The 21,936-nt window shown below is 36.1% G+C and overlaps 1 protein-coding gene across 2 annotated transcripts in view; it reads right to left on the bottom strand.

Moving 5' to 3' along the window:
• The window catches only part of Pi3K59F (phosphatidylinositol 3-kinase 59F), a 586,771-nt gene that overhangs the window by 415,691 nt on the left and 149,144 nt on the right, over nucleotides 1-21,936 (bottom strand). For both annotated transcript variants that reach the window (XM_090405919.1, XM_090405920.1), the window contains exon 7: nucleotides 5,935-6,039. In XM_090405919.1, the coding sequence (XP_090262045.1) occupies nucleotides 5,935-6,039 (105 nt within the window). The remainder of the gene's footprint in view (nucleotides 1-5,934; nucleotides 6,040-21,936) is intronic.

The following is a 21,936-nucleotide window of genomic DNA, read 5'->3' as shown; positions in this document are numbered from 1 at the left end:
CCTGGCAGGGCAGTTCGTGGAGTTCGAGTTCATCCAGTACCGTTCCCGGGTCAGCAAGAAGTTTCGAGGTCACGTGGGGTTCCAACCTAAAGTTACGATGCATGCTATGGCAGCGGAGTTTTGCTAACATCGTAGGAGATAATTTGTAATCACCATCAGAGACCTGCATTCCAGATAAAAAATTCCCAAGGGACCAACACGACTAAGATGAGTTGTTTTAGAAGAAATTAGATGCCGATTTTCCGTGCTGGCACGTTCCTGATATTTGCGGATATTAAAGAAGGATTTCACAAGCCCCAGAAGAGTTACCCGGGTTCAATGCTAAAGTCAAATGATAAGAGGAGGAGATGATTTCATGGATCATTAAGAGAAGTATAGACTTCTGTTCAAAGTAAGATTTTTTCTTTGTTTAACTAGAAATAAGAAGATTGTGATGGTGATTTAATTAAGGGACTTGTTTTATAGTGATACTGGAGGACTTTAGGCCTTATGCTGATATCTGAAGTATTTTGTTATATATGAGAGGAGGTCTGGCTAAAATTTAAGGTGAAACATCATATATTTAATGTTATAGCTACTGCCTAATCCTGCAGAATGTTATGTAAAAATTGATCTGAGTATTACCAAGTTTAATAAGAGAAAATTATAGACACGTGATCTTACTAGAATTGATTACGATGAGGAACTAAATTGTAAACGTAATCATTAGTTGTGATTTGAAGCATAGAAGTTAATTTACTCAGTACTTAAAATTGACCCATTGTATATTTCATTGATGTTAAATAAATTGTTTTTTTGTTTAAATAACTTGCCTGATTTCTATTTCCAATGCACTACTCATTAATTCGAATCTGTGTGTCCTAAAGTTAGATTGCCACGACTATAGATTAGTATATATACGTTGATAGATTTAGTGATAGATAAGAGAGGAAAGTTCCGTACGTTTTACTGTGTTTTTCTTCGGAGGGAAATTCAACTCCCACCCATGAAATTGGGGGTGCAGCTAGAAACTAAATACATTTTCCAATTTCAGTTGAGAATAAACACCAGTAGGTCAGACAAAGGGATTGGCTCTAGCCTGAAGCGATTACATTGTTCTGTAAGTTTTGCACATGTGAGCTTTATTAATTGCGGCCATAAGTCAGATGTATAACAAGGTAAAGAAGGAAAGTTTAAGTGAGATAAAGTAGGATTTTAAAGGGAGATTTAAATAAAAGAAAATAAGGTATAATAAAAGATTTTAATAAGACGTTTTAATAAAAATAAAGATATTTTTACACAGGTAAGCTAAGAAACGCTATCGAGAAATGAAAATACTTGAAACTGGGATTTTAGGAATGAGTGAAGTTAGGTAGCCAGGATCAGGCAAAACTCAAGTTAATGACATGACAATGTATCACTCTGGAAGTAGTGAAAACAATCATCAAAACAAGTTGAATAACATTAAACAAAGATGCCAATAAATCACTGTTGACATTCATCCCCTACTCAGATAGGATGATGTTATTAAAACTGAAAGATCAACCACTAGATATTAATTTTATACAGGTCTATGTCCCTACTGCTGACAAGAATGATACCAAGATCAAGGAATTTTATGATCAATTAAAAGAACTCATGAAAATACAAAGAAACATGGGGTGATTTCAGTGCTAAAGTCGGGAAAGTTTTAGAAGTGGACATATAGTTGGCAAACATGGATGGGAACAAGAAATGAGAGTGGAGACCATCTTATTCAATTCTGCCAAGAAGAGGAAGTAATAATCACAAACACATGGGGTAAGCTACCATCCCAAAGGCTATATACTTGCTGATCACCACAGGATAATAATGGAAATATAGTCAGAAACCAAATTGATTACTTGCTAATTAATCAATGATTTCAAAACTCCACAAAGAGTACAATAAACCTATTCTAGTACAGATATTGCTTCTGATCATAATCTACTGTTGACAGAAAAACTTAGGCTGAAAGCTATAAAAAAACATCAACAACAACAAAAAAAAAGGTTTGATCTAGGAAAGTTAAAAAATGCAGAGATAATAAAAAAACTGAGTCAAGATCTGAATCAAGCGATAGCACTTATTAAAAATGATGATGATGATGTCATGAGGATTGATGAATCATGGGAAAAATTAAAATCTGTTTTCATAGAGAAATGTACCAATACCTTGTGTCCTGACAGAGCAGTAAAAAAGAAAGACTGGATAACTGATGAAATTCTTTCTCTTTCATGGATCAATGCAGATCATAAAAATCATAGTCCAACAAAATATAAAGAGGTTCAGAAAATTATTAAAGACAAGATCAAAGAAGCAAAAGAAACCTGGATGAATAAAAAATGTACAGAAATACAATTTCTACAGGAAAAGCATGACAGTTTTAATCTACACAAAAAGCTAAAAGAGACCCCAAGTATATTTAAGAAAAAACAACTATGTATCCTTCAAAACAAAAAGGGAGAAATAATATCTGAAAAGGATGATAAAATAAAAGAATGGGTAAAATATTTGGAAGAACTCTTTATTGATAACAGACAAAAGCTAGAAAATACTTATGAACAAATGGAAGGTCCATACATTCTAAGGTCAGAGGTAAAATATGTGCTGAACTCAGGTAAAAATGGCAAAGCCTTGGGGCTTGACAGAATACCAGCAGAAATAGTAAAATTATTTTTTAATATGAATAATACATAAATCTATAAAATAGTAAAATTAAGGTGACAACATTACTATATTAGTAAAGTTATTTAATAAGATCTACAATACAGGCATAATCCCCCAAGACTGGTCACAGTTGACCTTCATCATGCTACCTAAAAAAGCATATGCAAAAACTTGTGATAACTATAGAATGATCAGTCTAATGAATCATGTTTCTGAAAATAATTCAAAAAAAGAATATACAGAAAATGTGAAGACACCATCAGTGATAAACAATTTGGCTTTAGAAATGGTTTGGGAACAAGAGAGGCTCTATTCTGTTCTTAAATCTTATTCCAAAAATGTAGTGAACAAAACAGGGAGTATTCATTTGCTTCATCGACTTTGAGAAAGCATTTGACAAAATCCAACACATACTAAAATGATTGAATTATTAAAAAGAATTGGATTAGATAGTAAAGATATTAGGATCATTGAAAACTTGTATTTCAACCAAAAGGCATGTTCAAGTTGACTACATTATTACAGACTCCATTAACATCAAATGAGGAGTAAGGCAAGGATGGGTGCTGTTGCCTCTCCTTTATAACATATACTCAGAAGCCATATTTCAAAAAAATTTTTAAAAGAAAGAGAGGAAGGATTAATATAAATGGTGAAATCATCAATAACATCTGATATGCTGATGACACAGCTCTCCTGACTGACAATATTCGGGATCCTCAAAACCTTCTGGAACTAGGAAACGAAGAGAGTGAAAAAATGGGATTAAGAACAAATATCACCAAAACTAAATTCATGGTCATAAGCAAGAAACCAATTCTTAATTCAGCACTTTCTTTAAATGGGAAACAAATAGAAAGAATGACAAAATTTAAATATCTCAAATACTGATTAAATGAAGAATGCAATCCAGAAATAGAAATGGCAATAAAAAATTTTCTCCTGATGAAATCAAAACCGTGTAACTGCAATTTAAATTTAGACCTTAGAGTACGCATGGTTAAATGAAATGTATGGTCTGTACTACTGTACGGTGCAGAAACTTGGATCTTGAAGACAACATCGATAAAAAAAAACTCGAAGCCTTTGAGATGTGTTATATAGACAAATGTTAAAAATTCCATGGACAGCAAAAATGTTCAATCAAGAAGTACTGGAACAAATGGGAAAAATCACATGAACTTAAATACTATAAAAAGAAGAAAATTACATATCTTGGTCACCTAATTTGTAATGAAAATTATGATACTTCAATTGATTATAAAAAGGAAGATAAATGAAAGAGGAGGACAAGGAAAACAAAGAAAATCTTGGCTAACAGACATCCGACAGTGGAATGGCATGAGCTCTGAAGGACTATTCAGAGTGGCTGAGGATAACTCAAAATTTGCCAAGGTGGTCGCCGATCTCCGATAGGAGATGGCACTCAAAGAAGAAGATGATGATGAACAACAAATATTCCATATAGGAAGTTCATGTACTGATGCCATATTTGTTATAAAGCAAATAACAGAAAAAGCCATAGAATTTAACAAACCAATATCTATGTGTTTCATTGACTTAGTAGAACTTTCCACAAAATCGGATTACATGATATCCTGAAAGTACTAGATCAAGAAAAATACCACTGCAAGTCATTGAAATAATCAAAGATATATATATATATATATACAAAAAATGAAGATGTAATAAGATATCAGAAAATCCCAATAAGGAAAGGGATAAGACAAGGTGATTCTTTAAGTCCATGTTAATTAAACATTATTTCATCATGTTTAATTAACATAACCATGGATGAAATAATAATTAAAGAAACAGAAATTAAATTGGATAAAAATTAAAAAGGGAAATTTAAATTTATTTGGATATGCAGATGATGTAGCATTACTTGCAGAAAATGACGATGGTGTCCAAAAATAATTATTCAAACTCCAAAAGATATGCAGAAAATATCAACAGAGAAATCAAAAACAATAGCAATTGCAAAAGAACCAATCAGATGTAAATTAGAACTACATGAAAAATAATGGAACAAAGAAATAATGAAAAAATAATGGAACAAGGAAATAATAGAAAAATAATGAAACAAGTAATGAAATTTAAATTCCTATGAATAACTGTGAGCAGTGACAATATAATACAGGATGAAGTAAAAGAACAATCCCTGAAGGTTAATGAAATATAAGGATGATTCAATTCAACTGTGTTGAAAAATAAAGATCTAACAAAAGTAAGAATATATAAATCAGCAGTCCAATCAATAATGACACATGCATATGAACAAGAATAGAAACATCAAAAATACAACAGATAAATGCAACATGAAAACATTAAGAAAAATAGTTAATAAAACAAAATTTGATAAGGTTAAAACTGGAAATATTTATGAAGAATATCAATTACAACCCATAAATGCACGTATAAAAAAAGAGAAGATCAGAATGGAATTACTTGTTAATAGGATGGACTCAAAAAGAATAGTTAAACTAGAAAGAGACTCAAAACCATATAAAAAGATCAGTTGGCAGGCCAAGAAAACAATGGAGAGACTGAAAGCATTGAAATATAGGAGATGCAATAAGTTGAAGCAAGAAGCAGAGTTTAAATATCACCTGGGATACACAATACAGAAATGTCTGTAATTCTAACATTGTTTTATTTCCACTGTTATACAGATCGGGGACTAGGAGATAAATTAGACATTGTCTTCAGCAATCCGGATGAAATATCATTTATTCCAGTTATCTTTATACAGTTCAGATTTCTGATAATTGTTTCTACCTCCAGATACTTAATGAGATGCAGTTAATGAATGCAATCTCTTGGATATTTTATGCCGATGTTCTATCATTGCTTAACTCATTTAATAATATTTGAAGGCAATTACTCCAAATATTCAGAATATCCATATCATCAGTTTTTATGTTATCTTTATCATCCCTCATTGCCTTTACATTACCTTCTCCTCCATTTCCAAGCATTTTCAACTGCCCCCAGAACATTTTGCTACCTTCAAGATAGTTATTATTGTATATATCCTTTTACAAAGTCCACACTTGAACTTCCATTGCATCCTTGCAGGAGTGTTTAAAAGCTCTCTGAATGATCAGTGAGAGTTATATATCTACATGTTTTCTAAATTTGGGCTATTTAGGAATCAAAGCTAGATAATCCAAGCGAATGGCTGAAGAGTTTACTAAAATGCGATAATAGCAAAAATTAATCTGAATTATATAGGAATCTAAATTTAGTGATTAAGATACTTACATTAAGCTGATCTCTGATGGCAGCATTAGGTTTAAGATCTCTATCACTCAGACCACTACGAACACTTCTGGCTAATTTGTGATGTTTGCTTTCAACCAAATTTTCCTATAAATAACAATTAATATCTGCACTCCACTTACAATGTCAGATGTGCATAAACATTTGCATTCAAAGGAAATTTAATAAAACTAATATAACAATAAGTTATGTCACTGCTAGAGATTAAGTTACAGATGATATTAGAACTCACAAGAACTAGTCAACTATGAACTTTATTTTATTTTTTTTATTTTTTTCAGCAAATGATGTATTATACATAAAGTGACAAACTATATACAAAGAGGCAGAACTTAAAAGTCGGATTCTGAATTCACATTAAAACTTTTGGGATTAATGTTAAAATATCCATATAACTTATAGGATAAAAGAATAATGAACAGTTACTAACAATATGTTTAATGATCTGATTAAAGTGTAATCACAATGCGGAGAGTTCAATCCCTTTGCATTTTTCACTACATATTGTTGAATCTCTAATATTCTGTCCTAATCCAATTAATTAGACTTCAGATCACTAAAAAGGTCATAGTCCTTTGGCCCTGGTGATTGGGTCAGAAAATCAGAGGTTTGTTCTAGCCAATAAAGTTTCCAGGCTACTATTTTTTTTTTTTAATATACCTATCTAATCCACACGACATATAGCACACTAGTGCTGTGTGTGTGGGGGCAAGAAAAATAGAAGAAAGGAGGAGTCTGATCACATTTTCCTTGAACAGCTGAGGGTTGTAATCATTGGGGAAGGCAGAGGGCAGAGACTGTTCCAAAGGACAGAAATAGATGGAATGAAAGAGGAGGCAGTAAAGTTGGTTTGGTGAGTTTCAAGATGGACTGTAAAAGGGTGTTGGTTGGCATTGACTCTTGTTTTAATGATTTTGGAGGAGAAATGAGGAATAATAGTGGCCAATTCAGCAAAAGCACTGTCCATGAAAGTATCTGTAGAAGAGGCACAAGGCAGAAACTCTATGTCTATGAGATGTAGAGTTTCAAAGAGAAACTGCGAGAAAAGATCATTAATTAGCCAGATCCTTCTCTTCTGGATAGAATTGAGCAATCTTAGAGAAGATTTTGGTGCACTGCCCCAAATATGGGAGCAATATTCCATGACTGGGCAGATTTGGGCTTTTTATAGCGTTAGCAGCTGTGAAGGTGTGAAGTGGTGTCTTGTACCAAAAAGTACACCAAGTTTTTTGGCAGCTGCACGAGCCATAGTCGAAATCTTTTTGTGCCGGGGAAATATCGGAGGTGTAAGTCAGTCCAAGAAGAGAAATCTGACAGTGTTTAGATATTTCAGTATTACTGAAGGTAAGGGGGAGGGGTGATGCAAGCTCTTTCTTGTGAGAGATCAGACAGAACCGAGTTTTGGTGGCATTGAAGTTTACAAGGTTCTCCTTGCTCCATTAACAGGTTTGTCAAATGAAAAGGAGGAATGGAGTGTACTGTTGTCAGCAAAGCTATGGATAGGAGTGGAAGTCTGTGAGAGCAGGTCATTTATATGCGAGAAAAAGAGAGTGAGTGAAAGAATAGAACCTTAGGGTATTCCTGCATTGGTGGGAAAACTGGAGGAGAGTAATCAGTGAGAAAGTTGGCAATCCAGTTGCAGAGTAGGCACATGTGCCAAACCCAATCAAATGCCTCTGATATGTTGAGGCCAACCATGTGAGCTTCTACCAGAATAATAATAAACGGCTCATCTGACATTTGCAGAGCAGTTCTCCAGGTCATCGATTTAACTATTGTACAATTGTGAGGGACATATTTTCATGTACAGGGGCTGTACTGTATAGTGCAGAAAGCCTGGACAGAGGGACGAATTCCCGATAATTGGAGTAGAGCTCTCAGAGTACCCATATGTAAAAAGAGAAATAAAACTGAATGTGAAAATTACAGAGGTATTTCCCTAATGAGTGTTCCTGGCAAGATCTATGCAAGTATAATTGAGAAATGGTTGAGAAGAATTGTGGAAGAAAAGCTTGGTGAAGAACAAGCTGAATTCAGGCCAAAAATAGAGGCTGTCAGGATCAGATCTTCACTTTATGAAGTAACATAACAAAGATCAATATTTAAGTTTTGTCGATTTGGAAAAGGATATATGACAAGGTGCCAAGACAGAAGCTATTCAATATGCTACAGTTATATGGTGTCAATTGGACATTATATCAAGCAATACTTAGTCTTTATTTGAGTTATAAGTCAGCAGTTAGAATTGAAGGAAGTACAGGAAGATGGTTTAATGTTAAATCTGGTGTGAGACACGGATGTACATTATTCCCTCTGTTATTCATTATCTATATGGATCCCATTATGAAGGAAAGTGGTATTAAACATGATATCAAAACTGGAGATGTTAATGTCAGCTCTTTGCTTTATGCGGATGATGTTATACTTCTAAATAAATCCGCTACAAGTCTGCAAGATTCTCCGACTAAATTGAATAACTGTTGTAATAGATATGGTATGAAGGTCAGCAATAAAAAGACAAAGGCAATGAAAATAGGCAGAATCATTGAAAATATCAACTGTGTTGTAAATGGAGAACCTGTGGAACAATTAAAACATTTCAGCTACTTAGGCACGATTTTTAGTGAAGATGGTAAATTAAATATAGAAATAGACAACAGAATCAGCAAAGCTCGTATGGTGGGAGGTCAATTGAATAAATTCATATGTAATAAGAGAGAAATTAGTCGGAACACTAAATTAGCTATATACAAGACAGTGTTCAAACTTATGGATGTGAGAGCTGGGTCAGAAGTAAAACATTTGACCAAAGACTAGAGACCACAGATATGAGAGTCCTGAGAAAGATTATAGGCATGAACAGATGGCATTAATGGCAATATCACATTAAAAACGAGGATATTATGAAAGAACTTGATATTGTCAGCATCCAGGAATGCATTAGCAGAGCTAATCTCAGGTGGTATGGTCACTTAAACAGAATGGGCGAAGAATGATTAGCAAAACAAGTGTTCTCTGCCAGGTTGGCAGCAAAACGACCCAGAGGAAGACCAAGATATAGGTGAATTGATATGACTGCCTTAGACGATAGAAATATAAGATCTGATAATGTTGGAGTCTTGACAAGTAACAGACTGATTTGGAGGAAAATTGTAAATAGGAAGTTAGTAATGATGTAATTTTTTTCATGTAGTACTATCATATCCTGTACACCCCATGAGGGTACATGGCAGGAATTTGATGATGATGGTATATCACTAGAGACCTGTAGGAGAATCACAAAAGATAGCATCACTTACAAACACAGTTATCATTGATAATTAAAATGATGCTACTGTTCACTTAATTATATAGCAATATCATAGTAGCACATATATTCCTTTTCCCCTACCCCTGAAGATACATATTAGGAAATGGTAATGATTCTCAAGTAGCACTGTTTGTGTGTGTTGGGGGGGGGGGGGGGGCTGTACTACTTGAGAGTCATCACCATTTCCTGATATATATATATATATATATATATATATATATATATATATATATATATATATATATATATATATATCAGGACAGGAGTGGACAAACTAATGGAAATGCTTTTATACGTATATACATATTTCTTTATTAATATGATATTTTGGACCACCTTTTGCCTTCAGTACATCCTGAATTCTTGGAACAGAACTGAAATAAGTTTTTAATAGTTTCTGGTGGAATTTTGTACCATTCTTCTTGAAGAAGATCTTCAAGTTGTTTAGAAGATGTTGGAAGTGGGAATTTGTTTCTTATTCTGGTCTCCAAAACTACCAGAGAAGTTCAATGATTTTCAAATCTGGTGATTGTGTCAGCCAGTGAAGGTGTTGAAGTTCACCTTCATGCTCTTCAAACCATGACTGTACAGTCCAAGATGTGTGAATGGGGATGATTTCATCTTGGAACGCTGCATTGTTGTTTGGAAATAATGTTTGGTTCATGAGATGCACTTGATTACTCAAAAGGTCCAAATAATCAATTGTGGTAATTCTGCCATGAAGAGTAATAACAGGACTAACAAAATACTACAATATTGCTGCCCATACAATCACAGAACCGCTCCCATTCTTTATTGCTGAAACCATGCATTCCGGACTGTAGGCTTCCTTGGATATTCTCCAAACATAAACTCTTCCTGATGTAGGAAACAGCATGAAGGTTGACTCATCTGACCATATCACATTTCCAGTTTTCCAATGTCTAAGTCTGGCAGTCATGACACCATTGTTTATGCATCTAAGCATTCTTTTCAGGAATCAGAGATTTAGTAATTGCAGCTCTACTGTGAATACTGGATTAATGAAGCTCACCTCCGACAGTTTTTGTGGAAACAGGTTCTGCAAGATGAGTAATCAAGATGGTGGCAATTCTTGAATAGCACTGTGTGTGTGTACACACATGCTGCGTACAGCCATGGTTAATGTATATGCCTGGAAGATTTCTAAGGATACTTGCTTTGGTGCACACTCTCAAGATGCAATTGATAAATCCTGATTATAGCAGAATTATGATTTGCACCAAAAAAACTATACCTGGAGCTATCAAGTAGAAAGTTGTAGTCTTTGAATAAAATATACTCTGTTTCTTCTTACTACATCTCTTTAGATGTTGCAGTCTACTTGCAAACTAGCAATGACATACAGAAGGAAGAAAGTAAGCGAAAGAATGGAACTAACTTCATGGCACTTGGCCAAGCATTACTAACAAAGTTTGAAGATAGAGATACATTTCACCCACCGACAACACAAATAAAGTGAACCAAGTTGCAGAAGTTAGACTACATGTTAGAAGTTTACTCAACAGGCTGGCTTTGAGAGTAACAAAATATCAACAGCAACCAAATGAGACTCTCCATACTTTTAAATGTCATTTGTACAAAGTGGATGATATAAGCAATTTTTCATAAGCAACATAATAAAATCCTTATTGATTAACAGTGGCAAAATCCATGCTGATAATTTACGAGCTAAGAGATTTCCAGGATATATATACAAGATGACTGTGTTAACGGTGATTTTCTGCATTATATCATCATCATTATCAAATTCCTGCCATGTACCCTCAAGGGGTGTACAGGATATGATAGTACTGCATGAAAAAAATTACATCATTACTAACTTCCTATTTACAATTTTCCTCCAAATCAGTCTGTTACTTGTCAAGACTCCAACATTATCAGATCTTATATTTCTATCGTCTAAGGCAGTCATATCAATTCACCTATATCTTGGTCTTCCTCTGGGTCGTTTTGCTGCCAACCTGGCAGAGAACACTTGTTTTGCTAATCATTCTTCGCCCATTCTGTTTAAGTGACCATACCACCTGAGATTAGCTCTGCTAACGCATTCCTGGATGCTGACAATATCAAGTTCTTTCCTAATATCCTCGTTTTTAATATGATATTGCCATTGATGCCATCTGTTCACGCCTCTAATCTTTCTCAGGACTCTCATATCTGCGGTCTCTAGTCTTTGGTCAAGTGTTTTACTTCTGACCCAGCTCTCAGATCCATAAGTAAAACTGGTTTGAACACTGTCTTGTATACAGCTAATTTAGTGTTCCGACTAATTTCTCTCTTATTTCATATGAATTTATTCAATTGACTTCCCACCATACCAGCTTTGCTGATTCTGTTGTCTATTTCTATATTTAATTTACCAGTTCCAGTAAAAATCGTGCCTAAGTAGCTGAAATGTTTTACTTGTTCCACAGGTTCTCCATTCACAACACAGTTGACATTTTCAATGATTCTGCCTATTTTCATTGTCTTTGTCTTTTTATTGCTGACCTTCATACCATATCTATTACAACAGCTATTCAATTTAGTCAGAGAATCTTGCAGACTTGTAGCAGATTTATTTAGAAGTATAACATCCTCCGCATAAAGCATTAACATCTCCAATTTTGATATCATGTTTAACACCACTTTCCTTCATAATGTGATCCATATAGATAATGAATAACAGAGGGGATAATGTACATCCTTGTCTCACACCAGATTTAACATTAAACCATCTTCCTGTACTTCCTTCAATTCTAACTGCTGACTTACAACTCAAATAAAGACTAAGTATTGCTTGATATAATGTCCAATTGACACCATATAACTGTAGCAGATTGAATAGCTTCTGTCTTGGTACCTTGTCATATATCCTTTTCCAAATAGACAAAACTTAAATACTGATCTTTGTTATGTTCCTATGATTTCTCGACTATTTTTCGTACAGTGAAGATCTGATCCTGACAGCCTCTGTTTGGCCTAAATCCAACTTGTTCTTCACCAAGCTTTTCATCCACAATAATTCTCAACCGTTTCTCAAGTATACTTGCATAAATCTTGCCAGGAACACTCAGTAGGGAAATACCTCTGTAATTCTCACATTCAGTTTTATTTCCCCTTTTATATATGGGTACTATTAGAGCTCTACTCCAATCATCGGGAATTCGTCCCTCTGTCCAGGCTTTCTGAACTATGCAGTGCAGCCACTGTAAGACTCTTATACCACCATACTTCAGCATTTCTGGTCGAATATCATCTACTCCAGCTGCATTTTGACATTTCAAGCCTTTGATGGCTTTTTCTACTTCAAGTATGGATATGTATTCCTGACTGCATGCCTGGTCAGTGTTTTTAACCACAGTGCTGTCATCACAGCTTGTTTCATTTAGCAGTTTTTCAAAGTAATTACTTCATACTTCAAGGATATCTTTTTCTTCCGTTTTCATGTCACTTTTATCATCTCTAACTTCTTTTACAGCACTCTTTCCTCCATTCCTAAGCTTCTTCAAAAACCTCCAGAATATTTTGCCACCTTCTTGATATTTATTTTCTATATTCTTGCCAAAGTCCTCCCATGACTTTTGTTTAGCTAGTTTTACACAGTGTTTAGCATTCTTGCATTTGTCTCTGTATTCTCTAAGAGCACAAGCTGACTTATTTGACAAGAACTTTTGATATGCTTTCTTCTTTTCCTTCACTGCGTCTTTAACTTCCTGTGTCCACCAGGGAGTTCTGATTTTTTTATCCTTGCAGACAACCTCACCTCATGCCTCTCTGGCTGAATCAATCAATGTTTCCTTCAGAGTTTGCCAATGAATCTCCCAGGTTTGATTCCTGTTCTCAAACTCTTTCTTTTTTCTTCAATAATCTTTGTGTATTTTAGTCTACAGTTCACATCTGAGAGCTGCTTAACTTTTATTCGCTTTAACACTTTCTTACATGTTATTCTTTTCAATATGAAATTCAATTTTATCCTGCTCAAGACTAAATAGTGATCACTTCCAATTTCAAATCCTCTGTACACTCTGGTGTCCTGCACCAGGGAGAAAACATCATTATCAACAATAACATAGTCAATGAGACTTTTCTTATTCCTAGCCTCTTCTCTCCATGTGAATTTGTGCACATTTTTATGTTGGAACATGGTGTTAGTAAATTTAGTAAAATTTAGTAAAATTTAGTAAAAAAGTAAATTTAGAGAAAAGAGCTTTGCTCTTTTCTCTAAATTTTCCCAAAATGTTTTCGTAAGTCTCACAATCATTTCCTACTCTGCTATTTAGATCCCCAACAAGGACCAACTTTTCCTTTTTCATTGTGTCAGTTGCTTTTTCTAAAGCCTCAAAAAATTCCTCCACTTCTACTTTAGTAGAACCTTCTGTGGCACAAATAAGTCTCATTGTCCAGTTCCCCATTCTCATATTTGCCCACATTACTCTACTTGAGACTGACTGCCATTCAAGAAGATTAGCCTCGTATTTTTTGTTGAATACTATGGCTGCTCCTTCTTTTCCTTGATTGTCATTGCCTGAATATAACATTTTGTATTTATTGCTCAGAAAGATTTCACCAGTTTTTGTCTTTTTTGTTTCAGTCACCCTATTATGTCGATCTGGTACTTTTCTAATTCTTCAGCTAGCTCCATTTCTTTGCCATTCAGGCTTCTTACGTTGATAGTACCGATCTCATTAGAAAGAACCAGAATGAGAGCAACTGGACAGCAATCCAATAGTAGCAATTTATCATTCTTCTTAGAAATGGGTTCAGTATGGATTAATTTCCTAGCTGTAGGATAGATACCAGTGAGAGAATAAAAAAAAAAGTAACAATATACAGATGTCAATCTGGGAATACAAACCTTCAGAACAATCAAAAAGTTGTTTAAGTCTGACTATTAGTAAAGACAGCAAATTATATATGACAGAATACGTGAGTTTATCTTCGTGGTCTAGATCTTCAAGGTTATGAAAAAAAAGTTGATTAGGGCATAAAGGAATGAGCATATAGAAATATATATAAAAATATAGAATTATATACAGTGAGGGAAACAGTATGGATTTCTCAAGAGGAGATCTTAAAATACTTCTACAATAAAGTGAATGCTGAGTTGGAAAATGAAAATGGCCCATGATATTGCTGAATTTTACAAAGGCATCTGACACCATATGGAATCCTATTATGTAAGATGGAACAAATCAAGATGGGCATAAATCTGGTAACATGGATAATAGGTGGCTGATGGACAGTCAGAGTAGTATATGGTACAGCTGAATCAAAGAAAAGGCAAGTAACTAGTGGTATGCTGCAGGGCTGGTACCATTGTTAAATGTGTACATTAATAATATTGGGAATGATCTGGAAGGAGAATACAACTGTTTGCTCATGATGCTTAACCAAGGAGAGGAATACTTAATATAGGCAATGTAGAGGTCCTGCAAGATGATCTAAATAGATTGGTAGTTTAGACAAAAGATTGGCAGGTTACAAATTCAATGTTTCAAATGTGTAAAATTATGCCAAAATTGGTATGGAATGCCAGTACAGAGATTGATGAGACTTGGAATTTAGGGGTAATAGTGAACAGAGAGTTGAAGCTCAGAGAACATATGCAAAATGGGCAAAATATCTCAAAGATCAATTGGATGGTAAGAAAAACATTGAAGTTATCTCTCTTTATGAAGTTTGGATATGACCACATGGTTGCCTGCATTACTTAAAAGATGGAAGCAGTATAGAGGATGCAGAGGCCAGTGACCAAAATGGTGAATGGTTACTAGAGTAATTCCTATGAAGATACAGTGATGATTTGCAGGTTACAAAAGTTGGCTGACAGGCAGAAAAGGGAGGGGGTGAGGATGTGATAGAAACATTTTGGAGTTTTGTAGAGAGATGCTAGCGGAGTTTCCCCCAAATACATGATCAAATTATTTCTCTGAATAAGAGTGTACTTCAGTGGAAATTAGTTGCTGTCGCAATATAATATATTTTGGTTACCGTCGGAATCGAATGCATAACGGTGGAAGACAAAACGAAGCTAGTTTTCATTACTGTATTTAGTTATATTTCATTTTATTAAATTATATTTATCATCATCATCATCATCATCAAATTCCTGCCATGTACCCTCAAGGGGTGTACAAGATATGACAGTACTACATGAAAAAATTACATCATCACTAACTTCCTATCTACAATTTTCCTCCAAATCAGTCTGTTACTTGTCAAGACTCCAACATTATCAGATCTTATATTTCTATCGTCTAAGGCACTTTGTACCGTATCAATCCACCTATATCTTGGTCTTCCTCTGGGTCGTTTTCCTGCCAACCTGGCAGAGAACACTTGTTTTGCTAATCTTTCCTCTCCCATTCTATTTAAGTGACCATACCATCTGAGATTAGCTCTGCTAACACATTCCTGGATGCTGACAATGTCAAGTAAATTATATTTAGTGTACTTAAATGTTTTATTTTGCTTGTAATTGTTTGTACTTTTTTTCTTATTTATTTAACGGAATTTATTAATTGAATAATTAACGATTATGCTACTCGGCAGTAAGGAATGATGGCGGATTCAGTTACAGTCGCAAGTGGCGTATCGCCAAGTCCTCCGCCATTTAAGAACTCTATTATAAGCAATATCGTAAGGGACTTTGTGGCATGCATGCATCTCTGGAATTGGAAATGTGGCTTGTGAAAGAGAGCGGAGAGCATATGTGCGCAAAATGCAGGCAGTGGGAGGAAATAAGTGCATTAGAAATATTAATATCCGACCTTGTTGCTCCAGGAATGGGGAATGAATGTAGGAAGACAAGTAGTATGATAGGAGAGAATGAAATATATATATATATGAATGAGAAAATAATAGTTGATAGTGTGGAAGGTGTGAGTGACTGTGAAAGTTTAGGAGATGGTTTTGTTTGGGAGAGTGAATTTAGATTAAGAGTGACTGACCTGCAGGAGGAGATAGATGAGCTGAACGAGGAGGTGGAATGTCTTGTGAATGAGAGCAGAAGTATGAAAGATAAGATTAGGAGAATGGAAGAGATAAATGCAAGCCAAATCAGAGTAGGTGAGAGAGAGAATTTTGGGAGTGTTAGAAGAGGAGAGAAAGGAAACAGCAGAAGAGAGGGAATGAGTGAGAGATATGGGGATGCTAGAAGAGGAGAGAATGGAAACGGTAGAAGAGAGGGAATGAGAGAGAGAGGTATGGGAATGCTAGCAGACGAGAGGATGGAAACAGGAGAGGCGGAATGAGAGAGAGATATGGAAGTGCTAGAAGAGATGGAATGGTAAGAGGTATAATGTATGGTGACTCAATGATCTGTGGTGTTCAAGATAGGATGTGTGAGGAGTGTTTGCCAGGAGGAACAATAGCAAGGGTGGCTATGGCAATTAAGAAAGGTGAAAGGGTGGATGAGATGATTGTGATGGTAAGAACAAATGACTTGAGCAGTAATGTAAGTCGGGCAGTGAGAGATATGAAATTTTTGCTTGAGGTAGTACGGAAGAAGACAGAGAGAGGAAAAATAGTGTGCGTGTTGCCTAGGTATGATAATGACAAGCTGAGCAGAAGAGCAGTAATACTGAATGACATAATAGCTAGAATGTGTGACAAGAGAGGACTGGTATATGTGGATGCTTAGAGTGCGCGTTTGAGGAAAGAGAGGAATTGTATGCGAGAGACCGCTTACATTTGAATGAGGAAGGACGTAGGTACCTGGAGGGATTGCTGTTCTGAACGAGTCAGTGTGTCCTAGGGAGGATGATAGCAGGAGTGGCCTCTTGTGGGAATGGATACTTGGGAGAAGGGAGATGACATCAGGTAACACTGAGCCCAGTGGAGTCTAGAGGGGGATAATGTAGGGTAAAGAAACAATGACATTTATATGCTTTATACTAATGCCAGGAGTATCTGGAATAAGGGAGAGGAATTGGTGGTGCAGATAGCATCAGTCTGGCCAAAAATTATTGGGATCACTGAGACGTGGTTGACAGAAGAGGATATAACAACAGGAATAGAAGTCGCTGGGTACAGCATTTTTCGGCAGGATAGGAGGGGAAAGCGTGGTGGTGGGGTACTGCTTATGATAAGTGACGACCTATGTCCTCTAAGAGCGGAGGCTTTGGAAGGAGAGCATGTGGTGTGAGGTAGAGATAGGCAAGACAGGATATTTAGTGGAGTGTTGCTACAGACCCACGAGCACAGAGGATGGGGACCAGGAGATGTTTAGACAGTTAAGTTTGGCAAGTGCAAGAAGAATGATTATTATGGGAGATTTTAACTACAGTAGTATAAATTGGAGAGAGGAAGATGCATGTAGCAATAGGGGAATGGCTTTCTAGAATTCTTGAGGGACAAATGTCTTAGGCAACATGTAACAGAAGGAACAAGAGGTTCAAGCGTTTTGGATTTGGTTACAGCATCAGAAGAGTTGATAATAACTGAGATGACATCTCTCCCACCAGGTGGAGAGAGTGACCATATGGTTTTGACTTGGAAAATGAATAGACATGCAGGAGTATCAAAGAGACGGGAACTTATGTGGAATTATAAAGCAGGTGATTATAATAGTCTTAGACGTCAACTTCGGGAAGTTTCATGGAGGGAGGAATTGGAAGGCCGGGATATCATTAGTGTGTGGGAAATTGTGAAAGAATATTTGTTAGCAGCAATGGTAAGTTGTATACCAAGTGAAGAAGAAGAGGACACAATTTGGAGTAAAGTGGATGACAAACAATATTAAAAAGGAACTGCATACGAAAAAGAGGCTATGGAAGAGATATAAGGAGACAGGTGAAGAGAAGATGCATGAAGAATATAAGACACAGGCCAGAAGAGTGACTAATGTGGTAAGGAAGGCAAAACTGGAATATGAGAGGAGATTGGCCCTAAGATCCAAAGAAAATCCTAGGGAATTTTTTTAGCTATGTGGCCAGTAGGAGGAGAAATGACTGTGGAAGAATGATATTGTGGGATAAAAATGGGAATAGAGTGACTGATACAGAGCACATAGTGGAATTGTTCAATGAACACTTTATAGGAGTATTTCATCCTAGAGGAGTCAGTTTTAATGCTATCTGGATAGGGCAGGTTCGAGGTTTGGAGGTACAGGAGGAGAGTGTGTTTCAGATACTGAGTACTCTGGATGTCAGTAAAGCTTTGGGACTGGATGGTATCTCACCACAAGTTTTGAGAGAATGTGCTAGGGAACTGACAGTGCCTTTAACCTGGCTTTTCAATGAAAGTCTCACTGCGGGAAAGGTGCCCAGGGAAATGGAAGGAAGGCAAGATAGTGCCATTGCATAAGGGTGGTAACAGACTGGAAGTGTCTAATTATAAGCCAGTTTGTGTGTCATCAGTTGTTGTTAAGATCTTGGAGAAAGTAGTGAGGGACCGTATACAGCATTGGGCAGATGAAGGTAATGTTATCTGTGAGAGTCAACATGGATTTGTGAAAGGGTGCTCTTGTTTTAGCAATATGCTAGCCTTTTATAATAAAGTTACAAGAACATTAGATGAGGGAAGGGCATATACTGCAATTTTCTTAGACTTAGCAAAGGCATTTGACAGGGTGCCACATGATAAGCTGATATTTAAGTTGCAGCACATGGGTTTGGATGTCAGATTGGTCAACTGGATTTAGGATTGGCTATCTGATAGGTATCAGGGAGTTGTGTATGGTGGAGCAGTTTCAAGGAGGCAGAGGGTTACAAGTGAGGTCCCACAGGGCTCAGTACTAGGACCTATATTGTTTAAGCTTTATATCAATGACATTGCCAGTGGATTGCAAGGGGATATTCAGTTGTTTGCAGATGATGTGAGGTTGGGAAGGATTATTAGTAATAGTGCAAATGTGGTAGCCCTGCAAGAGGATTTGAATAAGCTAGATAGATGGGCAAATGAATGGGGAGTGTCAGTTTAATGCAGTAAAATGTAAGGTCTTGAGGTTTGGGAAACATCGATGAGATGCTGCATACTCTATGAAAGGAGTTATACTGGAGGAAGTAGGGGAGACAAGAGATCTGGGGTTGATGATTGATAGCAACCTGAAATTTAGGGGAAATATTGTAAAGGTGGTGAAGGTAACATAGAGGATTGCTGCAATTATGAGAAGGACACTGACCTGCAGAGATAAAAGGGTTATCATTCCGTTGTATAAGTCTCTGACAGACCACACTTAGACTATTGTTCTCAGATTTGGTCCCCAGGATTTGAAGGGATAAATTAACTGTGGAAAGGGTACAAAGATGGATGACAAAGATGGTTTCAGGACTGTACAATTTTGGTTATGAGGATTGGCTAAGGGAATGTGGACTGTAGAGTTTGGTGGATAGAAGGACAGGTGATATGATTGAGACTTTTAAACTGTTGAGAGGTGATTACAGGGTTGACACTGGGGAGTTCTTTCGCTTGGTTGAACAGCGGGAAGGAGTGATGACAAGAGGCCATCCCTGGAAGTTATGAAAGGAAACTGTGAGAAAGAGGGTGAGGAGTGGTTTTTTTGTATGGAGGGTGGTTGAACCATGGAATGCATTGCCTGATGGAGTGGTGAGAGTGAGAACTGTCAATCAGTTTAAGGAGTGGTATGATACACTTTGTGTTTCTTAGGGAGGACCTCCCCTCAATGAGTCTTGACAGACTTTATGTTCTTAGGAAGGACCTCCCACGATGAGTCTTTTGACTCCATGGAGGCCTAAATAATAATAATAATAATAAATGGCAGAGAGGGAGTCACCCTGAGAAGTTATGTAAGAATGTGATTAGAAAGGATTAAGTGTTTTGCTCTTTTAACCATATCAAATCCATAATCACAGATCCTGAGCTAGATATCAAAATAACAGCAAGCATGTTCAACAGTTGTGTCCTCCCATCTCTAACCTATGCCTCTGAAACTTAGAACACCACACAAAAAGAGGAACTTAGTCTTCAAAGTCCCCAGCAAGCAAAGAAGAAGAATAATCTTAGGAATAAGTAAGAAAGACCACATCATAAATACAACTATGACAATAAGGCACAGCAGGCAGGTCATACTGTAAGGTTCAATGACAACAGGTGGACCTACTGTGTCAAAAACTAGTATCTAAGATTAACCAAGAGAAAACCCAGTAGACCTCCAACTAGGTGGGAAGACCCTCTAATCAGAGTGATAGGAAACAAATGAAGAAGAATGGCCCAAGACTGCCATCACCAGATTTGCAACCTACATCCATGGAGACACCCCGAATGAAAAAACAGGTCCATCCAGTGGTCCATCAAGTTTTTTGCTCAGAGTGGTAAACTTGTAGAAAGGGTTATCAGATAGACATTACTATATTTACTCAAATATAACTTGCACTATTTTCCCCAAAATTAAAGCTAAAAAAACAAGGTGCAAGGTACATGAGGGGATTTTTGGAAATTAAAGTTTCAGGAAGAAACTGAAAATGGGTATGACTTAGCAAGAATCTCCTATTCACTATTGTTATTTCTGGCCTAGAGAATGGTTTCCTTGTGTGCATCCTGCCCAAATAGCATCATCTTCTTTTCCATTATTTCAAGCAAAAGTTACCAGTAATTTACAAGACTTGAGATATGTAATGAACAATCCTTCACGAATGACTAATGAGAAGTGAAAGCAGAGCATGAAACAGATAGCAATGGTAGGCCAGTAGAGATAGAGCAGCTGTGAAATCGTGCATATCATTGTTGCAGTATTAACAAAAGATTGCATGACCGAAAGATAAAAGCAAGCCGACAATTGAGTTGAAATGCTAATTCTCTTTTACCGAATTCTATAATATCTGAAACTGTCATACCAACATTCACTTTTATATATATATTTCTTAGTTTTAACACGTTCAGTTGAATTTTATTGCTGCTTTGCATTATTTGAGCTGGTGGGCAAACTCACACACATCTAACTAAAAACAATAAAACAATAGTTTTTAATTAGATGTTGTGTTTGCCGCTGCAACATATGGTTTTGCTCGAGTCTATACAGCATAGTTTCTGTAGGAGGGGACATATGATTAATTAGTTAGTGTCGTTTTATCCCAGTCATCTCTAGTTGCACTATTTGTTGAGAAATATATTACACAGACTGCAAATGTCTCTGTACCTTATTCAGTGATACATTAAAACTACTTGTTTTTCTTGCATCTGCAGTATAGTGGTTATTGGGGAGGGCGTGTTGTTTACCGTGGGAAGCAAGTTACTATCGCCCCAATGTGAACGTTTTTAAGCTTTTGTTCATGTGTGAGGTATATGCAAAACTTTTTAATTTCTTTTTTCGTAAAGTAAAATCAAGGGTGCAAGTTATACGCAAGGATGAGTTATATTAGAGTAGATATGGTAGTTCTTTGCTGGTGAATAAATATGAGGACAGGTATGGTAGGCACTGTCTCAACAATGGTTAGTATGGGCCTCCTGTGATGAATCAGACTGCATGAAAATGTCCATTTAAAAAAAAAAAAAGATAGTGGGAAGGCAATAAAATAAATTTATGTCAGACAGAATAATTCAATCAAAATACTAAGCTGGCAATGTATAAAAGAGTGTTCCTACTAAATTTAACATAAGGAACTGAAAGATGGATAAGAAAGGACATTACCGATCAAAAAGGAGGAGACCACAAAATAAAAATTCCAAGAAACACTGAAGGAGTGAACAGATGTTATCAATGGCAATCGTAT

Source organism: Typopeltis vanoorti, chromosome 16 (genome assembly GCF_054136105.1).
Source record: "Typopeltis vanoorti isolate ZY-2024b chromosome 16, IOZ_Tvanoo_1.0, whole genome shotgun sequence".
Taxonomy (NCBI): Eukaryota; Metazoa; Arthropoda; class Arachnida; order Uropygi; family Thelyphonidae; genus Typopeltis; species Typopeltis vanoorti.
Note: the sequence above shows the minus strand (reverse complement) of the source record. Positions and strands in the feature narration are given on the sequence as shown.